Source organism: Calliopsis andreniformis, chromosome 10 (genome assembly GCF_051401765.1).
Source record: "Calliopsis andreniformis isolate RMS-2024a chromosome 10, iyCalAndr_principal, whole genome shotgun sequence".
Classification (NCBI taxonomy): domain Eukaryota; kingdom Metazoa; phylum Arthropoda; class Insecta; order Hymenoptera; family Andrenidae; genus Calliopsis; species Calliopsis andreniformis.
The window spans coordinates 14,263,006-14,283,061 of record NC_135071.1 but is presented as its reverse complement, the minus strand read 5'-3'; the positions used below and the strand labels follow the sequence as shown (position 1 = coordinate 14,283,061).

The 20,056-nt window shown below is 35.1% G+C and overlaps 1 protein-coding gene and 1 long non-coding RNA gene across 4 annotated transcripts in view; one reads left to right on the top strand and one right to left on the bottom strand.

The window, feature by feature from the left end:
* Window positions 1–500: 500 nt before the first annotated feature.
* The window catches only part of LOC143184718 (uncharacterized), a 53,013-nt gene continuing 33,457 nt past the window's right edge, over window positions 501–20,056 (bottom strand). For 2 of the 3 annotated variants that reach the window (XR_013002810.1, XR_013002807.1), the window contains exons 5-6: window positions 3,281–3,459; window positions 501–1,029 (exon numbers count right to left, since the gene is read on the bottom strand). This is a non-coding gene — a long non-coding RNA (uncharacterized LOC143184718). Of the gene's footprint in view, window positions 1,030–2,193; window positions 2,258–3,280; window positions 3,460–20,056 lie in introns of those variants that run through there. The other variant, XR_013002808.1, reaches the window with a different exon arrangement.
* On the top strand, window positions 13,017–14,908 carry LOC143184767 (uncharacterized). The gene is made up of 2 exons (XM_076387226.1): window positions 13,017–13,235; window positions 14,042–14,908. Exons 1-2 carry the CDS (start codon window positions 13,017–13,019, stop codon window positions 14,906–14,908), a joined length of 1,086 nt encoding a protein of 361 aa, XP_076243341.1.

Here is a 20,056-nt window from a genome sequence, read left to right as displayed (position 1 = left end):
TGATAGGTTTTGAATCTTCCAAGTCTTGAAAATTTTGGTGTCTTGAAAGTCTTGATAGTTTTAAAAGTTTTGAGAGCTTCGCTAGCATTTTCAATATATATTTTATTTGAAAAATTCCAGTTATCTTTCACGACTTTCAAGTTTTAATTTCGAATTACTTCAAAGTTGATATTCGAATTCCCCTCGGTAACTTCTGACATCTTAACTCTAAAATTCTCTTTCCTTTAATTTCTCTTCTAAAATTTAAGCAGCTATAATAAAGCAACAATTTTTTTACGTTTGGTATCTGTATATTGCAATATATATTTATTGCTCATGTTTGTTATGTATTTATCAAAATACAGGTAATAAAATTACCATCTAGCAATAAAGACACTAATATAGTAACAATGATGCTAGTAACAATACTAATACTCGTAATAACAATAACGCCAAGTGGTAAAATTATTAGTAGATAGTATTAATACTAACTATATAAAAAATAATAATATCATTTACATGTTACAAGTATATCATTCAAGTCCCAAATTTTACATTTAAAAGTATCAAAATTTCTCCTTTATTGACCCATCAGAAAATTTTCGAACCCTTCAAAGTATAATTCTCTACCTCTTTTTCGCAGACAAATATTTTTCGTAATGACAAAGGTTCAAACGTACTACAATCAGCGTAATTACGAAATCTGTAATACACTTTCAAATCGACCAGGCGTGTCAGAGAGCGGTACACGCAGCCACAGTTTATCAATTTCATTCACATGGGCAGACGCGCGCGTAGGGGCAGGTACACTGAAGTCATCATAAAAAATGATGATCTCGGGCACTGCTCGACTCGCAGAGAGATTAGCACCGCAAACTCGTTGCCAATTCGCAGATTCGTGCGTGGATCGACGATTCGGATCACTGGAGCGTGACGTTGCGTTCGTGAGCCGCACACCATCGCCTCGCATCGGTCGAGCCACGCCCCTGGGCGGAGTCAGCCACGCCCACCGACCAATCGCGTCGCCCCAACGCACGGGGAGGGACGTGCCTGGAAGGAAGGGTCGAGGTCGTTACTCGAGAACAGAAGAGGTGTTATCGACGTCATTGAATTGGTTACTCGCACAGTGGCCAATTTAAGGAAACCCACAACTGAATTCTATTTACAGTGACTTCCATTAATATTCGGACATCAATATAATTTTAACTTGAAGGTTTTATGGCTTGTATGAATGTAAAACAAGTAATAAAAATGTATTACATTACAGTAGAGCGAGGTATAGGTACGTGTATATAGGTTTGAAAAATGGAAAAGATTATTGGTTTATTAGATGCGGCTTTTAGGGTTTAGAAGAGACATCAAAGGAGAGCGATTTTTAGTGTTTTACAAATATTGGGATACTTTTAACAGTGAAGTCATTTAGTTGAAATATATGATATTTTGTCAAATGGTTCGACATGTTAGAAATTATTTTTTTTGTAAAGAATCAAAGCTACCTATCATTTCTTTGCTAAATCATTTTTTTTAATTTTTCTTTAGCATTTATTGTTGTTCTTGCGAGTTTATGGTCTAGATCTTTTTATGGGGGTTGGTGGTATGTCTTTGCAGAAAAAATTGATATCTATTGCAACAGGTATTTATATTATATTAGAACCACCTCTTCGATTTTTCTTCGATTTTTCTTCTAGTATTTTTTCTTTTGAGTACTTATGCAGATACTATATTGTAATGTTGTTAGAAATACTTGTATATATATCTTGTTTACCTATAGTTTTATACGTACATTAATTCGTTTCGCTGAGCTGTATCTCGTATGGACGTAGTGTACATTTTGTGTTACTGTTATTCTCTTTAAATATACGTTTTATTAAAATATATCGGATTTTTACTATTACTCTAAAATGACAGTTAGGCAATACATTTATGTTGTTTATCCCATGGTTATTCAATATATACCTATATAGAATTCAGAAATTAAAATTATACGAGTGTTTGAATGTTAAATGAAGTCACTGTAAATGATAGATACCTGTTTATTTAATTGATAAATTGCTCCAATTACAAAAAATGCTGGAGTCGACTGACCTTACACGGTACACACTTTTAAGTTCTTTTTTGAGATTCTTCAAAGCATTAGTGATTTGAAGTCATGTTGCTTTTTATATTTCAGAAATTAAACAGATTTTAATGTTCTGTTCGCTATCAACAGGAATACGCTTATCCATCGGAATCTTCCACAGAAAAAAGTCGTCTATAGAAATGTCAAGCCTGGCAAATGCTATGTGAAAATAAAGTACAAATATAATCTGAACTAATCAGTTTTCGATTTAAGTGCGTTCATACTTTTTTTATGGAGAAGAAAAAGATTCACTTAATGATGTACCTATAAAAATCTATATAGCTCCATTTATAAAAATTGAAATCTTTGAAATGCTCCTATTTCCGGAATAAACACAAATATAAGCTTTCCAATAATTTCTACTGTTTAAGAACTGTGACTATGACTATGAAACTGTATTTACTATTTTTTTTTTTACCTCCATTAGTCTTTGTGAAATTTAACAAAATAATTTTTTCAATTCAATTTTGATGACTGTTTTCACCTCCCAAATATGATTATGAGTACTTATAGAAAAAAAATGGTTTAATGCTTTTAGATTCTCTACGTGTAAGTCAACTTCTATTAACTGTTCTTTTTCAAATTATTTAATGAGTATGTACAAAGAACTGTTTGTCTATACTTGACCCACTTTGCACGTCAAATGATTATCTTTAATATATCATCATATTTGTAAAATATTCAAGTTTTCCTTCTATTTACTGTTATTTCTTGAAAGTGGCAAATAGAACAGTTAAATAAGAGGAAAAATAGTGTTAAGATATCTATAGACTATATTACATTACATAATTCAGGTAATGACTCATTCTCACAATCGACGATCTAATAATCGTTTGACAGGTAGTACTCTGTTGTATTTAAACATTATTTTGCTTAATTCCTCTGAAGTCTCTGTACCATTACCTACATTGTTCTATTAATGACTCTATTCGTGAAGAAAAGCATATTTTCGTATGTGTAGATACGTATACAGGTACCTTTGGTCACACTCAGTTGTTCTTTCAAATCAAATAAATTAACTCCAAAAATAGTTCAACTTATTCAAGAGTATCTGAGGCATTTTGAATGGTAAGGATGAATAGTCCCTAAAGTATTGCCATTTTTATTAGAGGACACCCTGTATGTCATTCTTTTTTCATTTTCTCTCCTTTTTAATACGTTAACAATTATAGCTGTACCTACAAGATAGTAATAAAGTTGAAACAAGTATGTCCTCCATATTTTATTTGAAGAGGATGAGCAGTATAGGAGCGGATGGGCCTGAAAAAACAGACCCAGCAGAGTGGCGGCATTTCGCCCTTACTACCAGGACTCTAATCGCACAAAACAGTCCTCCTTTTTCCATGAAACTTCGATTTATCCTAGAAAGAAGCATAAATTTCAGATATCATGCTCACAGAAATGCTTGTTGGCTAACATAAATCAATTTAATAAAATAAACAATTTTAAACAAAACATTGCGTTCATTCTTACTACTTCAAGTGCCTCACTGTTCTCGCTCTCTGGCTTCTCTCTCGCTATTTCTTACAAATAGCCCAGAGAACAAGCGAAAAACGATCAGAAAGTCAGCGGATCGGTTAAGTAACGTTCGATCAGGGCCAATCAGGAGTCTCGTTGCATAGACGAGGAGTGTGCCACGCACGAGCCAGTGGCGTGTCGCAAACGAGCACGCGAAACTATAGGCCACGCCCACTGCGCGCAGCGGGGCAGGGAGAAAAAAAAACTCGGGCCACGCCCACCACGATGGAAACGGCTGGAGGAGGAGACGAGGGTCGAGACGTGAAATAATCAACGCTGGAATAATGAATCCAGTAAAAGATATGTTTGCACGGGGAGCCCCGCTGTAAATGGAGGAGGGCTGTGTGTTTTTGTGTCTGTGAAGGGGGGATTAATTGAATCGCGAGAACGAGGGGCTCTTGATTGAAAAGTTATTTCTGAATCGTCGGGGAACAAGTATGGGTACAAATATAAGCAAATTTTCATTTGGAATGGGGACGATAGAAATAATTATTTGGAATGTTCGAGCTTGTTATCTTCAATTGTGCGCTTTGTAAAATATGGAAAGCTTTAAAATGACAGTACCTAAATTTAAGTAACGAATTGCAGTATTTATAAATTTGGAAGATATTAGTTTGTTTGAAGTGGTAGAAATAATATGAGACCAGAGTCTAGTTTATAGAGAGATTAATATTAATAATAATAGGCTAGAGACTAATGTAGAGTGGTTTTCATTTTAGAATTCTATTTAGTAATAATATATAAGTATATTAACTCTTTTATTAGTTCCAGTGGAGGGATTGCTTAAATAATTTCATAGAACTTCTGTCGACACTTTACTGAAGCTGTCTGGCCATGATGTAATTTAAAACATATTACTGAAAGGAAATATAAAAAAGTAAAATGTAGAACTAATTTTGTTTTCTCCTATTTATTTTCTTTCCCAACTAAATAATTATATAAAATAGTTCTTTCCTTCTGAGCTTATGACCAACCTTTTCTCATCTACACACGTTTAAACATTAACACACTTGCAATAATTAAACTCTTATTGATGAAAAATAACATTTCATAAATCCTCCTTTTCTACTTCTTAGACAATTCAGACTTGGAACATCGAAAATACAAATCTCCAATTTCTCAAATTCTCAAAAGTTGAACACTCACATATTCAAAATTCTAAATCTTTTAATTTTTTAATATTTGAAATAAAAAAACCTCAATTTCTCAAATCTTTCAAACCAAAACTATCAAATTTCCAAATATTCAAAACTTTCAAATTTTCATATTTTCGAAATGTGTTTCTTTGAATTTATACCAATAGTATGATAAGGATTAATACCATGCTTAATCATATTTTTAAGTTTCTTCATAAAGAAGATAATTAAAAAAAATATATTATTCATTTAGTGAAGTAATATTCACTTTTATATTTTATTAATCTTATTCAGTGTTAATTGTGAAAAATAATGTGTGTAAAGAATTATACATATAAGAAATAATTATAACAGTCATCTTGACGGTTGTGATAGTCCCATACAGTGTTCGACGGCAGGCGCAAGAAACTGTAAAGGATCACTCTACCTGTTAAAATAAGACAAAAATGGAGATTGACAAACTTGCGTTTCAGACTTCATTGTTTAGTTATTAATTGTTGAGAAAAGGTCTCAAGTACGCGTGAAATGTGTCTGAGTCAAAACTTATTCTACTCACTTTGCTGTGTCTGACCCGAGACTCGACTAATGTACGTCGGCAGTAGAATAAGTCCCGAGTCAGACGCATTTGTGCTGGTAATTACGAGACTGGCTTAAGTAAAAAATCTGAAAAAGTTGAATTTATTACTTAGGTGTTTGATGATACACTGATTTACTTTACAAAATAAGTGGTAAATTCAACTGCTCAAAATTTTTTATTTAGAGCACTTTGATACTTACTGGCACATGTCACGCGAGTTTTAGAAATTTCCGCAATAATTAATAATTCTCAAATGAAGCGCCAAATTCAATTTCGTGATTTTTGATTTTTTTCTTATTTTGATACGTATTAATAATTTCTGATGCCTGTCATCGAGCACACTGCTTTTAAATAAACAGAGTTTTTAAAAAATTAGAGTACTACTATAATTAAGCTTTAAAGCGTACTTAATATTGTCATAAGAATCACAGAGAATAGTAACAGACACAAATATCTCAATTCACAGTGTTAAAACACAAAAAATTGAAGAGTTTATAACAAAAATAACTCTTGACAATTTTTATCTTTTTATAGAGCCGTAAAAAATACTATAACATTTTTAATTCTCGTTCAGTTGATTAAGATTCTTTTTAACAAAAATATATTTATCACAGTATACATATTGTGTTCTTGATGGGATAGACTCCATTATTTTGTATAAAATACCACTAGAATACGTTTTTATTAAAAAGACTGTAAAATTACATGAGGCTGTAAAAATTGTCTTAAAATTTCGAGCAGATAATTTTAACTCTCCAAAACCAGCTCACAAAACCACTAATAGATAACATTTTTTCCTAGCTACCAATCTCTCGAAATTATAACTCACAATTATATTTCCCTAAATCTACTTATTTTTAACAGTAAGTAATTTCCTCTTTCAAAATTCCCTATACTACAAATTTTACATTCTTCTTCACCATACAGCACACCTACTGTATAAGCTGGTAAGGTATATGGATCCACTTGGTTACACTAGATAAAATTGCCTGACTTTACACGCACTTTCAGGTATAGCGTACTATTGGCCAAACAAATCGTAACTACTACCCAAATGGATATATCCCTTACATATATACGAAAAATTATTATTATATCAAAATGTGTTTCGAGTGCAACCTTCCCAGGTGTGCACAGTACATTGCCCACCACTAAACCGCAGCTGTTTATGCAAATTCCCATCTTCACACAAAAAATTAAAAAGCTGGAACCTAATTAAGGACAGGTTTCACCCTTCAAATATTATAAACAGTATTTATCTTCCAATGCATCCTACATATTTTCACATTACATAAATTCTACATCTTTCTGCACACTGAAATTTCTCACAAATACATGAATATCATAAAGCATAAAGTCAACCCATTACCATCACCCAACAGCCGAAACTCCAATTTCCAGACTCGTCATCTCGCAAGAAGCCTCACTACATCAATTTCCCACTACAAAAGGACCACGAACCCGAACGCATTGCCAATATCGCCAACAGGTTCGAATTATCGTCGAGGAAGACAATGTTAACGAAGCAGTGACGTAACGATCGCTTGAGGTCGTAGCAGGCGGCGATGGACAGCGGAGGGGCGTGGCGCTGGCGAGGGGGAGAGGCTGGCCCCGCCCACTGGGCGCTGCGTCGAACGACTGAAGCGGGCGTGGCCTCGCGCAGCCAATCGCCGCTCCCCCCAGCGCTGGCTCAGCGAGGGTGGGGGCGAGGCAGCGCATCGGGAGTGTGGGTACCGTTTGCGCGCAGTGCCTCCGAAGACGCGACGCTGCTTGTTCGATTTCCTTCTTCTCTTCCGGTTTCTCGCTCGGTTTCCGGCCGCGTGCACTAGTTCTGTCATTTCCGGTGGATCGTACCTGCCATATGGATTTCCTTCGCTAAGCCTGGACTAACCGAGGACCACTTGCCTCGACTAACTGTGCAATTTTGCGATTTTTCGGGGAACGAGTATTCCTGAGTGGGAGGAGCTTACGGGTTCTGAAACGAAGAATTCTGGAGACTGAAGTCGGGAAGAGACAGTCTGTGATTTTTAGTTAAGAGTTTGTGGACTTCTCAGGGAAGTGTGCTGTTTGGTGGAGACAGAGGAGGTACTTGTGAAATTGTTCTTTCGGGAAGAGGGATTTCAAGAGGGCTATGTTTTTGGAAATGGTGTTCTTATGAGCTTAGTGAAAATTGTACAGTTATGTTTATAAGAACTACTAAGAAGATCTCGCCAGGTCTGTGAAATTTGTCAAATTTTCGCATACTTTTAAACAATTCACGACCAGTGGAGATTGGTTGAAGTTTTTCAAAAACAAGGGAACTACGGGTGTAGGATTTGACGACATTTTGGGAGTTTCTGAAAGTGCGTGTTTTTTGACGCCCGTTATAAGGAACAGTTTTGAAGAAAGTTTGAAGGGAAGGAAGGTATGTTTGAATTAGTGTAATGTAAGTGGATTCAAGTTTTTGGAGGACAAAGTTTCATTTTTTTGGGGTGCTGGACACTATCAAAGGATTTTGAGAAGAAGAGAAATAGAATTGGGTGCTTGGAAAATTAAATTTAGAAACCTCTACTGGTTTTTGGAGTAATGTCTAAACGAGTATCGACGGATACGCAAGTCTGATTGCTGCTGGATCTGGAGGCTTCTATTGGTACGTAAATATACATATGTTGGTGCAACTATACTTACACCCACTTCTCGTAAATTTAAATATCAGTATCTCATTACAAATTAATTGCATTATAATTGTGGTTATTCTTCGTTGTCTTTATTTCCACTTGTGATGAGATTTAAATGAGTGAACGTGAATTATTTCACGAAGATGATAGATGTTCTATACAGACTCATTGTTCATAGCGAATAACGAGCTTATAGCGTGTACATACTGTAGTTCTTTCATTTTCATTACTATATTGAATATTATGCCTAAAACTAAAAACACTCAGCAAAAATAATCTACGTACACAAAATTACATTAATTACTGCTAAAATATTCAATTTATTACAGAATAATTAAGTTAACCCCTTGGAATCTCTAATTTTGTTAGATATGGTAGTTTCAAGTTTATATTGAGTAATTACAGTATAAAATAATTACGATATAGATCAGAGAATAGTTTCGGTATGTATTATATTGTAAATTTACAATATTTTTTCCTTTTTTCACCTTCTATCAGCGAAGAATTCAGCCAGTACATAAACTAACCTCAAAAATTAACTAACATAACCTTTTACGCTCCGCAAGATTATAGTATGTTAGTGTCTTAGAGATCATATCGACTAATTAAGTGTTTTAAAACAATAGACACTTTATAATATAAATACATGCAGCATAAAACAATTATAAAATTCAATTCTTTCTACATTTCTCACTTGGACGACTTTCAAAATCTGTTATAAAAAGGTTGAATATATCACTCACTGTATAATGTAAATTAATGTAGCACAATGTTAGTAAAGAATTCAATTTCTTTAAAATGTTGCGTCGAACCACTTTTAAAAACCAGAAGTATGAAATTTTCTAATTAGCTTCCAATATAAACTGATACAGTGGAAAATTCAATACTTTTAAATTCTGGACCTGCGCCTTCATAATTACCGCCATTAATAAAATGTCAAAACCTGTCCACGTCTGATGTTATCGTTCCTGATAACAAGTGCAACACTAATCGTGTGTCCGCCTGAAAAGACATACTGATTCTGTGATAGGCAATAGGGAGATCTAGGGGATTTATGTGACACGAGAGGAACCCCATGACATGATGTTTGTGTGAGATCCCATATAAATTCCCCCAAAACATTATGTCACGTTTTATAGAGGAAACTCGACAAGCTTTATCTTCTCTGAACATGCTTATAAGCTTACACCAACGTTGTTCACGTGAATATTTGCAAACAGGTTGTCGTTCCCACCCACTGTACTCATTATTATTCATATAAATGCTAAATAATTCGCACACAACGTATATATATAGTATTACACTTTTATAATTCTCAGGACTAAGATGTGACATATAAAAGGGAATAAAACTGCATAAGATTATATTTCCACATTTTTATATCTCTATTTGTCATATTTTCTTTGCATATAACATAGAGAAGCAATATGAGATGAATCATTTAACTCTTTTATAACTGTTTAACTGTTTCATTGTAAATAGCAAAAAACTAACTACTACACTGTACGCTTCTCCTGATACCAAACAACTTTTGTTTGGAAGACTGTTATATATAACAAATAGTTTACAAATAAATTTAGGCGAAACAATTAAATGACTCACCCTGTATAAAGCTATATCTACACTAAAGCTGGGTCTACACTACATATCATATAACAGATATGTAACTTTTTAGAAACCAAAAAAGTGACACATGTATTACATTTCTCTTTTATTTTCTGAAAAGTTATTTACATAACTTTGTTATATAACACGTAGTGGATACCCAGCTTAAGGCAACAACGAGGAACATTTTGTCGCGTCTTGTTGCTTATAGCATCTAACTAAAGAATAATGCGTTTTCGTATAAGATTTCATTGTCTTTGTGTCTGGAATGCATTCTCTAAAAGTGTCCTACTTTTATTTAATTCTTTACACAAGTGGCAGCAAATTCTTGCACGTTGTTGCCTCAGTGTAAACGTAACTTAAGAAATACAAGAAAACTAATTACCCCTTTAAGTATGTACTTATTGTTTGCTTGCACGCTGAAGAAATCCTTTCATAAATATTTCAATTTCTCCGCTAGTGTACACTGCGTCAATATTGAGAATTTGTCCTACCTTTGTTGTTTCATCAATAAACGCAATATACCTGACAGTATTTTACACAATACATTCACATATCAAAATGTATCATCGTTATGCGTGATAGTCGGTCAAATATTCTTCTATTAACGATAAGTGTATATTAGATTAGCAACTCTGGCTTTTTACTCTTTTGGCTGTACTTAGTAGTGAAGAATTGTACTACAATAAAAAAGAAGTAGTAAAGACTATTGAAATAATAAAGAGTTAGTAAAGATTAGGCCCAGAGAAACACTACAATATAGGCCTATAGCTATTAACAAAAAACTATAATGCGCGTTGCAAATAAAGAAACGCCTTGAATAAAAATAAATTTTCATGTCATAGGACATTTTATTCTCCTATTTGGATCTTCTACCACCTCTTAAAATATCGAAGGCTATATTTGTTACACTTGTATGTTAAATGGATACATTTACGGAATAAAATACAATTATTTTTATGTGGCCTTAATAAAAGTTCTTCTCTCAAGAAGTTGATCACACTAAGTGCCATCGAGCTTCAATTGAAACAACACAGTAGCAAGTGTATTTAATAATTACGAAGAGTTGAATTTATATTCTTAATTAGGTATTCTGTTGAAAGTAGGTATTAAGTTCGATTTTTTGTCAAGGCTCATAAACGTTTTCGCCTTGCTGTGGATCCCGAAACTCGGCTCTCGATAAAAAGGCCTTACAAATAGCCGTGTAATCGCCAGGTGGTCACGCTGAGTCTGTAGAGAACAGAGTTCGCAGTGAACACGGAGAGTATCAACCAAAAATGGAAAACATTGAGACGAACACCGAATATTTCTTCTTCCTTGGCCCTTTTGGGCCCACGAAACTGGGGCCTTACCATTTTCTCTAATAATGCAGCTGGTCGTAAACTATCGGCCTCTGGTAAATACATCATTAGAAAAATTTTGTTAGTAAAGCATCAAAATTATAGACTTTACTCAAAGAACTCTTCAAATATGAATAACAAATTATTTAAATGATGATAAGAAAATAATCTTGTGCAAATAACGCATAGATAACTACTTTTTAAATGAATTATTCAACTAAGATAACTTTCATTAAGTAAACCTACTCTTCGTCAACATTATTTGTTCCATAAATAATTGTCTTCTAAGCTAAGTTAAATAGCTTACCGCTTTCCTTGAAATACAGATACATATTTTAGTTATGTCACTTTTGAAATATGTATGCGATATTTTTTGCTTAAGAGAAGCTTTTTGTGTTCATCTAAAAAATTTTTAACGATTGGAACTGTGGATAATTTTCATGATTTTCGCGAAAGTAGAGTCAGTTTCTGAATGAGTTATCAGTAATATTTCTTATAATATTTTTATTGATATTTTTGTGAGTCTATATAAAAAATCTGTCTAACTTCACTTTAATTCTGAGTTTCTCTTGAAATTCTTGCGTATATAATAACTATCAGCATGTCATTATGAATGCAACTAATGAGCTTTTATTATGAGCTTATTTGCACTTACAGAGCATAGATAAAAAGCGTTTTTCTCGAAATTTGGATTTCTCGAGTTCGCCCTTACTACCCTTAACGCCTCACGTTAACAATAATAATTTCCCATTTCCCTCAAAAGGTTGAAGGAACATCGTATGATTAAATTGAATACTCTTTTCAGTTGGTGTGCGGAAACTGTAATGAACCTTTTGTTGGGGTTGTCATCGGTAGTCTCAAATGCTCACGAAGTGGCAGTCGAAACGTGGAAATTATTCTCTTAAATGATACCCTGTATGCACATGGGAGCCTCGACATATTTCGATGTGAATCTCCCTCACCCTAATAATATCGAACCAAAGAAACTGAAAACGTGCGTGCCTAAGAATTACATGAAACGAATAATCCTCTTCCGTACTGTCGAACCTACACTTAACGTAACAAATGCGTAACTGTGGAAAGCAGTTTCGATCGTGCAATCGGCGAACAATGTCTTTCACTCGAAATTGATTATATCCAGAATGCAGTATAAAATTAGGGTAAATGTCTCAGTAGCAGACCATATATCCCAATACTAATGCTGATGTTATTTAATGTTAAGTTTAAATTCTAATGTAATCAAATATGAGAAATAGTAGGTACATGCAGTTATATGGACAGTAATAATTCAAATATGGAGACATACACTTTTGCAGTAGTGGCCAATAAAAGTCGAACCACGCTATCAATACGCTCACGCTCAATTCTTGGAGCTACACTCTCCTAACACGCAGCTGAATCGAGATTGAAGTCTTACTCATAATGTGAATAGGTACATTTAAACACAGTGAAAGATAATAAAATAATATTTGATCGAACCGAGAGTGGAGAGTGAGCGAACCGTGAACGTATCGATAGCGTGGTTCGACCCTAAATTTGCAACACTCGTTAAAAATACTATTTGTTGAATATAAAAATAGGTAATTATAAAGATGATACCAACATATATCTAAATTGATATATATAACAAAATTTCAAATAAAAAAAGGGAATAGGTGCATGACAAATAACACAGACAATTACTTCTGATGTGACAGATAAACCAAAAGCATTGATATTTGTAAAGTGGTTGTACTGGGACATTAGATATTTGAAAGGACATTACCTATATCTGGCACGGTCACAGAATTTGGAGTGATTATTGTCACACTAAAATTTCGAAACGTTTTCTTTTTCAGGTCGATTTTCATGAGACAATCCCATCAGGCATAATCCAAGAGACAACAATGTCGGTCGATGCTGAAAAGTGACTGACATTCCTTGATTCTTCCGTGTTAAAGTCGACTACGTGTGTCGTTGAGACAGAGGACAATGTAACGAAAAACAATGGCAGAAAATTCTGCTCGATGAGAAGAAAGGGTAGTGAGAGGCCAAGTACGAGGTGTGCAAGTACGAAATTCGAGGCAACGAGAGGAGGGGTCAAATATGCCTCGACCTTCGAGGGACACTTATGGCGACCAGAAGCCACCCTATTCCTATATTTCACTAACTGCTATGGCGATTTGGTCCTCGAGAGACAAAATGCTACCACTCGCCGAGATCTATAAGTTCATCGCAGACAGGTTCCCGTACTACCGCAAGGACACAAGAAGATGGCAGAACTCCCTGAGGCACAACTTGTCCTTCAACGACTGCTTCATCAAGGTTCGTCACGCTTCTGAGCCTTATTGACTGTTCTTCGAATTAAATAGTAATAAAGGGAGCTTAAATTGCACTTGCACACTTGCAATCAGTCTTTACGTAATAATCCTACATAGAGAAATGGTAGAGAAAGGGATAAAAAAAATGGAGGATACCCCTTTTTAGTTTTCGACCTGGAGAGTCTCAGAGTAGCTGCAACGAGAGAATTTTACAAAATGTTTGAATTCTTCAGTTTTCCTAGATTAAAGCGAAATCGACTAAACAAAAATTCAAGTAGTAATATGAGATAGTATCCCTTTCGAGATAAATAAGTTATGTAGTTACGTTAAAGTATTAATAAAGAAGTTTTAGTGACATTTAAATGTCGAATGTTACAACACGTTATAATTGATTTAGTTTTACAATAATCAGTGCTTTTTAGACCGTGCACAATCATAACTGGCACACAACCGTTATAATGAGCTATGAATCCATAGTATACTGAAACATTAATGTTTTATATTACTACCAACCAGCTATTTTACTTTTTGTCATAATATCATATTTTAAAACCCAATACACCTTAAAATCTCACGGATACCTTAAAACAGCAATATTATAGAATAAGTAATAAACTACAGTCGTTCCACAAGATCTGTTACACAGGATGATCAGGTTATATGGAAACCTTTCGAGTGTTGGCAGCATTTATCGTAATTGCTGTTAGCATTTAAGTGTTGCCAACACTCACTAGAAGGTTTCCAGATAAACTGATCTCACCCTGTACCCTTGAAGCACAGCATCAAAACTCTGCAACGTTCTTCTTCCAGGTACCCCGAGGTCCTCACCGACCAGGCAAGGGCGCTTACTGGGCCCTGCACCCAGCAGCGCTGTCTATGTTCGAGAACGGCTCTCTCCTTCGCCGTCGGAAGCGTTTCAAGCTCCACAAACCGGACAAAGAGCTTCTGAAATCAGAACTCCAGGCCCTGGCCTCGGCCATGCCACCCCCTCACTCGGAATCCTCCCCCGTCTTATCGATAAGCCCCAGTGCCCAAAGCAGCAGCCTAACAGTGGCGAACCTGCATCGCATTCGGGACGATCTCCTGCGATGGGAGCTCCAGGAACGTCGCCTGACCATGGCGACCAGCGACAACAGCTCCTCAGGCTTCCCCTCGGCGGAGGCTGCGTCTAGTTACTACCTTTTATCACCAGAGGCAAGACAGAGACTCACTGGCACCGACGAGATCCTCCGTGGCTACGAAAGCAATCTCCTCCAGACAGGAAACTGGAGTTTCCCAGGCTTCCAGGTGTCTCCTTACGTGTCCCAGTTGTCCTACTTTCAGACAGAGATCCCCGAAAGCAGGCAGCTCTGCCCAGCCACGGCAGAGGGTGGGATCACAGAAAAGACTGAGTCCAGGACCTTCGTGGACGTGGGCAGAGTCAGCGTGGAGGGTGTCGAGGCGAAAATCGGCTCCTGTGGGATCCTGGAACCGGGGATCTCGAGTCAGACGAATATACAAACCGAACAGCGGAAGAAGAAGAAGCCCTTCACTATCGAGAATATTATAGCACCCGATGAGGAGCGAAGAAATCCTGACGAGGGGAAGAAAGGACACCTGCTAGTGCCCAGACCCCTTTATCCTGACTTCCAGTTCGGTCTGGCCTCGGCGAAAGTCCCTTACGAAACGGCGACTTGAAGAATTGCTTTGAGAGAGTGTGCTTTGTGAGTGTGAAGAACTTGGCAAGTAGTTCTGGTGATGAGAACCTGGGTAGACCGTAATAGTGTTTACTGAAGCGTTTCTGTTTGATGTCCTTTGAGGCTCTCAAGCGTTTCTGAAGCCTGTGGGTCGTGGGGAGAAATGGAGAAGCTTTGATATGGTGGAAAGCTATGGTTTGACAGTTTGGTGTGGATGGGCAATAGTGAGGTTCGGAAGAGTTTAAGAAAAGTGGCAGTCTATTTGTGTTGACACCTGTTTTTAGTGAGATGTGAAAGAAAAAGGTAGATCAGGGATTTTGAATTGTAAGGTCCATAGTATTTTTCATTTTTTTTTTATACAGATACTTGGAAAAAATGGTACAATCCAATGAGTTATGGTAAATTCTCATTATATTTGTTCATCGCTTGGAACTGGTCAGGAACATATATCGTGTACAGTAGGTATACTGAATAGACTATATAGCAGGAATGGCCAAACTGTGACTCCTTAATCCTAATTGTCGATATTAAAATTAATTTATAATAAAGCTATTCTCTGAAGAAAGTATTTGTTTAGATAGGCTACTAAATACCTACATAAATGTAAGCATTCTTAACCTAATCCAATAATGATATCTAGTATCTATGTATTTGAACTCTATGTATGTATAATTAATATACATATGTATGAAATACTGTTCCATTAGAGGATGTGGTTTTCGAGTAGCGAAATATGGTTCCTGTCATGACAAGGTTTGGCCACCACTGTTGTATACGAACATATATCGTATATCTATTGAGTCAGTTGATTGTGTCGATTAAAGTCACGTTCCAATAGGAACCTGTTCAAGATTGAGACAGTGATGAACATGTATCGAATACAATCTGAAGTGCATATAACGAGAGTTTACGTTTCTACAGTTTTTTTTGACAACAATAGTCTGCAATTGAGGGGAAGAATAGCTTTGAAAAACAGAAGATTAGTTGCTCGATCTCAAAAGATGAACGAGAATTTCCTGACACCCAGAAATTCCAAAAGAATAGGAAATCGATTGTGGAATTCGAGAATATGAATGATCCGAAGATGACACCACTGATTTACAAGAAATTGGATAGCAGGCCTAAAACCTGACGAACAAACTTGTTTAGAATCTCGCCTATGTTCATTTAGAATCTCGCTATTGCTCGACACACTTTGGTAATGTAATGTGCAGTACTTTTCAGTGATAATTCGCTGAATTATTTAACGCTAATGAGTGGACACGTGTGCAAAGTATTTTGTCTCAATTTTCACACACATTTATCTCGCAAACAGTTCATTACTGCAATCAGCGTCTCAAATAGAACTCTGCTTCGAGGAGACCTTACGATAGACACAAAGCAATAGGTAAAGGAGCTTCTGGGATTGAAAGTGATTTCTCTAATGAATTCTATTTAGTACTTTATCTAGTCATGCCTCTAGCCTTCGAAACAGGTTCATCGAACCATAGTATGTCTTCCAAGGGCATTCAAGGTATGGTATAATCGTATAGTCTTCCTCTGCTACAAAATTCTCCTAAAGACAGGCTACAGGTTTAACTAGAGGAAGAGACTCTTCCAATGGAGAAAAAAAGAAAGAATTAAAATCATCTTAAAGTCTTAGTACCTCTGCCTACGTTATTTGTATCCATCGTAAGATGTTCTTCTTTAGAACAAGTTCCATTGGAAATCCTTATTTCAGTAAGGAACAGACTAGAAGATAATTGTGTGGAAAGCTTAAATGAGACACTGTATAGGTGTCTTCGATTATGCTCTTGCTCGTTTCAGTGGACTTAGTGAATATATTTTTGCAATGAAACAAGCTACGTTATGATTTTGCACTTATCTAAAATTTTTAAGGAACAACATCAATATCAGTACCAATTATTTATTGTGCCTATTCTTTGCTCAAAAAGTTTCTTCGCGGGCTAAGAAACGATTTTACACTAAACATTTAATTAGGTATTCAATCATTTTCTTTGCGGTATTTTACTTCAGTATTCTTTAACTGGCAAACGAAGCTATTCGAATAGAAAACTGGAGTGACTATTTTAACGTATTTGGAAGACTAAGAAAGGGAAGCACACTGAGATGTAGCCTATGGTAAAAGTGGTGGAATGATGTATTTAAGATCCCCAGAAATATTTGAAGACATTACGAAGCAAACTGGATGAATACTTAATAATACTCAAAGGTACCATAAGATACGTAAAGATACTTAAACTTGTTATTAAAGGTACTCTAATAGTAAACACTTGATGAAGGGTCAAAGGCGTGACAAGTAAATAACAAATTTGTAACTCTTGTACTCGTAGTTCCACATAGGCACTATTGTCCTTATTGTTCTTACAGCTCTACCTATCTCAAAGTTCTCAGAGACCAAAAAGCCTCAAGAGGATTCCTCAGTTTCCGTCAGCCCAAAATTCAAATTTATCAATATTAGTTAAAATCATTTCAGATGAAATCTATACAGATGAAATTTTAGTTGCCTTTTTGTTTCTCAGAAGAATATCCTAAAATTTGAGATCGAATGAATAAGAGGCGACTCGTGACTGATATTATAATGATAATAATACTAATAACACATGTCTCTTAGGTATCGCTAAAAACAAAGTAAAAATGTTGATATTATGAAGTTCTGCAAGAATATTGCTAACTTGTAATTGTGTATGTGAGTTCGAGATGTTTCTTTAATTAATTTTTTAATTAATGGTCTCGAATTTTATGTCAATGCGAGGGATCATTCGACAAGTTGAATGAAAAGCTCTTATTTCTTCCTATACAAATTTGTTTCTTTAATGAGACTATACTTGTGAATTTGTCAAATGAAGATTAACTATGGACGATTTATGAATAATCGATAAGCGTAATATAATTAATGTACTCGATCGTACTGTCACGAAGATGCTCGTAAATGTAAACATTGCATTGTGCTTAAATAAATTATTGTATATAAATACGTATTCAGCTGTGTGTTTGTGAAACTTTTTTAGTTCCTTGAAATATTGGCACAATTTTTTTAATTATATATTTGTATTATTTTCCGAATTTTCAAATATTTAAAATACAAATGTTTAATTTTTTTCAGATGTTCAATTTTATAGGTACTTACACACTTTCAAACACTCAAAGCTTTTAAATTGTCAAATTTTTTAACACAAATCTTCGATTTCTCAAATTAAAAAATTTAAAATTTTCAAATACCTACATATGTTGATGGTAATAAGTATTTTTAAATTTATTAACTTCAAGAATTTGTATACTTTTTATTTTGAACAAATTCTAAAATAATAATTAAACTAATGAAGTGCACATATATGGAGAATAATAATGAGATGAAATGGAATAGTTTAAATATGCAAATGGGATTAAGTAAAAACGATGGATGCTTGATATTCTTTTTAACTTAGATAGAAATAGTCGAGGAAATACGCGATGTCCATAAGCGAAATTTATATTTCCGATTCCACACTCGACTAATGGTAAATTTTGCATGCTTCTTCGCCTAAGAACTATAAGTAAGGCTGAAGAAGCCAAGGATACCATTTTTAACCCTCTCTTTTAGAGTTTGTTTTGTTATACACTATTTCTACCTTTCAGTGATCTGTAAAATTGCAGGAAAACGAAGGCAGATCGGACACTATCACAAAACAACTTGTGCTCCAATTTGAATACTCTCCTATCCCCTAAAATATCAAAGGCTATATTTGTGACACCTTGTATATTACTTAAAATTATAAGCAGAAGCTGAAGATATGTAGAATAAAATGATGTTTCTGAGAATATGAAGTTGTGACACATTGGAAATTAAATTTTCGTATTTTGAGTCGTGCTAAAACGTGGACCCTTCAGTTAATATACTGTTCTAATACTGAGTGTTCCAGATCGAAGCTGACAAACTTTGTCACCATATTCAGGAGGCCATTTTGAACAGAAAATACACTATATATACACTATGTGTCGATTTGACTTCATTTTCGAGATACACAGAAAAGTAACTGCAATTGTTCAGTTCAGTAAGAGATTATTCCTGTGCTTATTAAAATGAGCTGTTCAAGAAGAGACTCGAGATGGACATTCTAAATGATTTAACCTAGTGTAAATCAATATACAACAACTATTAGACATTAAGTAACTATAATGCAGGTGATTATTTATGGTTTGTATCACTTCATCTCCCATATCTCAAGAACGAAGAGAAATCAACCCATGGTGTACATAACATATTTTGTTTACAATCACCTCCCACATATACTAGCAAAGTTTGTCGATTTCGATCTGGAACACCCTGTAGTATTGATACTATCCTTCAAAATTTCTTTGCACGTTTGCACCACTGTAGAACGTGATGCAACAAAAATGAAGATAAAAGAGCAGGGTCGACCACCAACGATCTCGATTCGTTATTAAATCTTTGAGTATCAAGTCCACGGTATAATCGCGTTGATAACAGCAGCGTATCCTCGCCTGTAGGTGCCCCGCTCTCGACGGTTTCCCATTTACGAGGACAAAGCCCCTTTTAAACCACAGCTTTTGTTCTCTTAATTCGGTACCGTGCGTGAAATCGACACGTTTTTCCACTTAATTCACGGACACGCCTGTTCCTCGCGCTTTCCTACCTCCTCCCTCCTCTTTTTTCGTTGCCTCGCTATTTTTTCTAATCTCACTACTTCACCCTTTTGCTCTTACTTTGGTCTAATTGTTACTGTTTTACGTTCCGTGTTCGCTTATCAATTAGCTTCTAGTCACTCATAAAACGATTTTTTGTTTGCCATCAAATGATGGAGAGGTGAGCTGCCTATTATACCTCAGGGCTTTATTTAAATAGAAAAGTGGGGAAAATTGAGTTTCGCATGAAACTGTAGCGACAAAAAAATATGAAAGACAGGTTGTCTTTTGTTAACTGCATATTTATTTTATTTATTTACTTATTTATTTTTATACGGGTAATAATCTGTTATTATAAAAAGAAATTTACAATGGTAAACACTGCTCTCTAAGTGGAAAAAATAAAAACATTAAATATATTTGATAAGTTAAATATAAGTTAAATATATTTGAAGTTCGAACCTTGTATTTTAAGTATTGACAAATTTTGAAGGTTTGAAAATGTCAAAACTCGGAAGTTTTG

Bases quoted from the DNA above. Each gene is read 5' to 3' on its own strand.
- LOC143184767 (XM_076387226.1), top strand. From the start codon at position 13,017: ATGCCTCGACCTTCGAGGGACACTTATGGCGACCAGAAGCCACCCTAT. The intron at 13,236-14,041 runs GTTCGTCACGCT...TTCTTCTTCCAG, and splicing joins TCAACGACTGCTTCATCAAG to GTACCCCGAGGTCCTCACCG.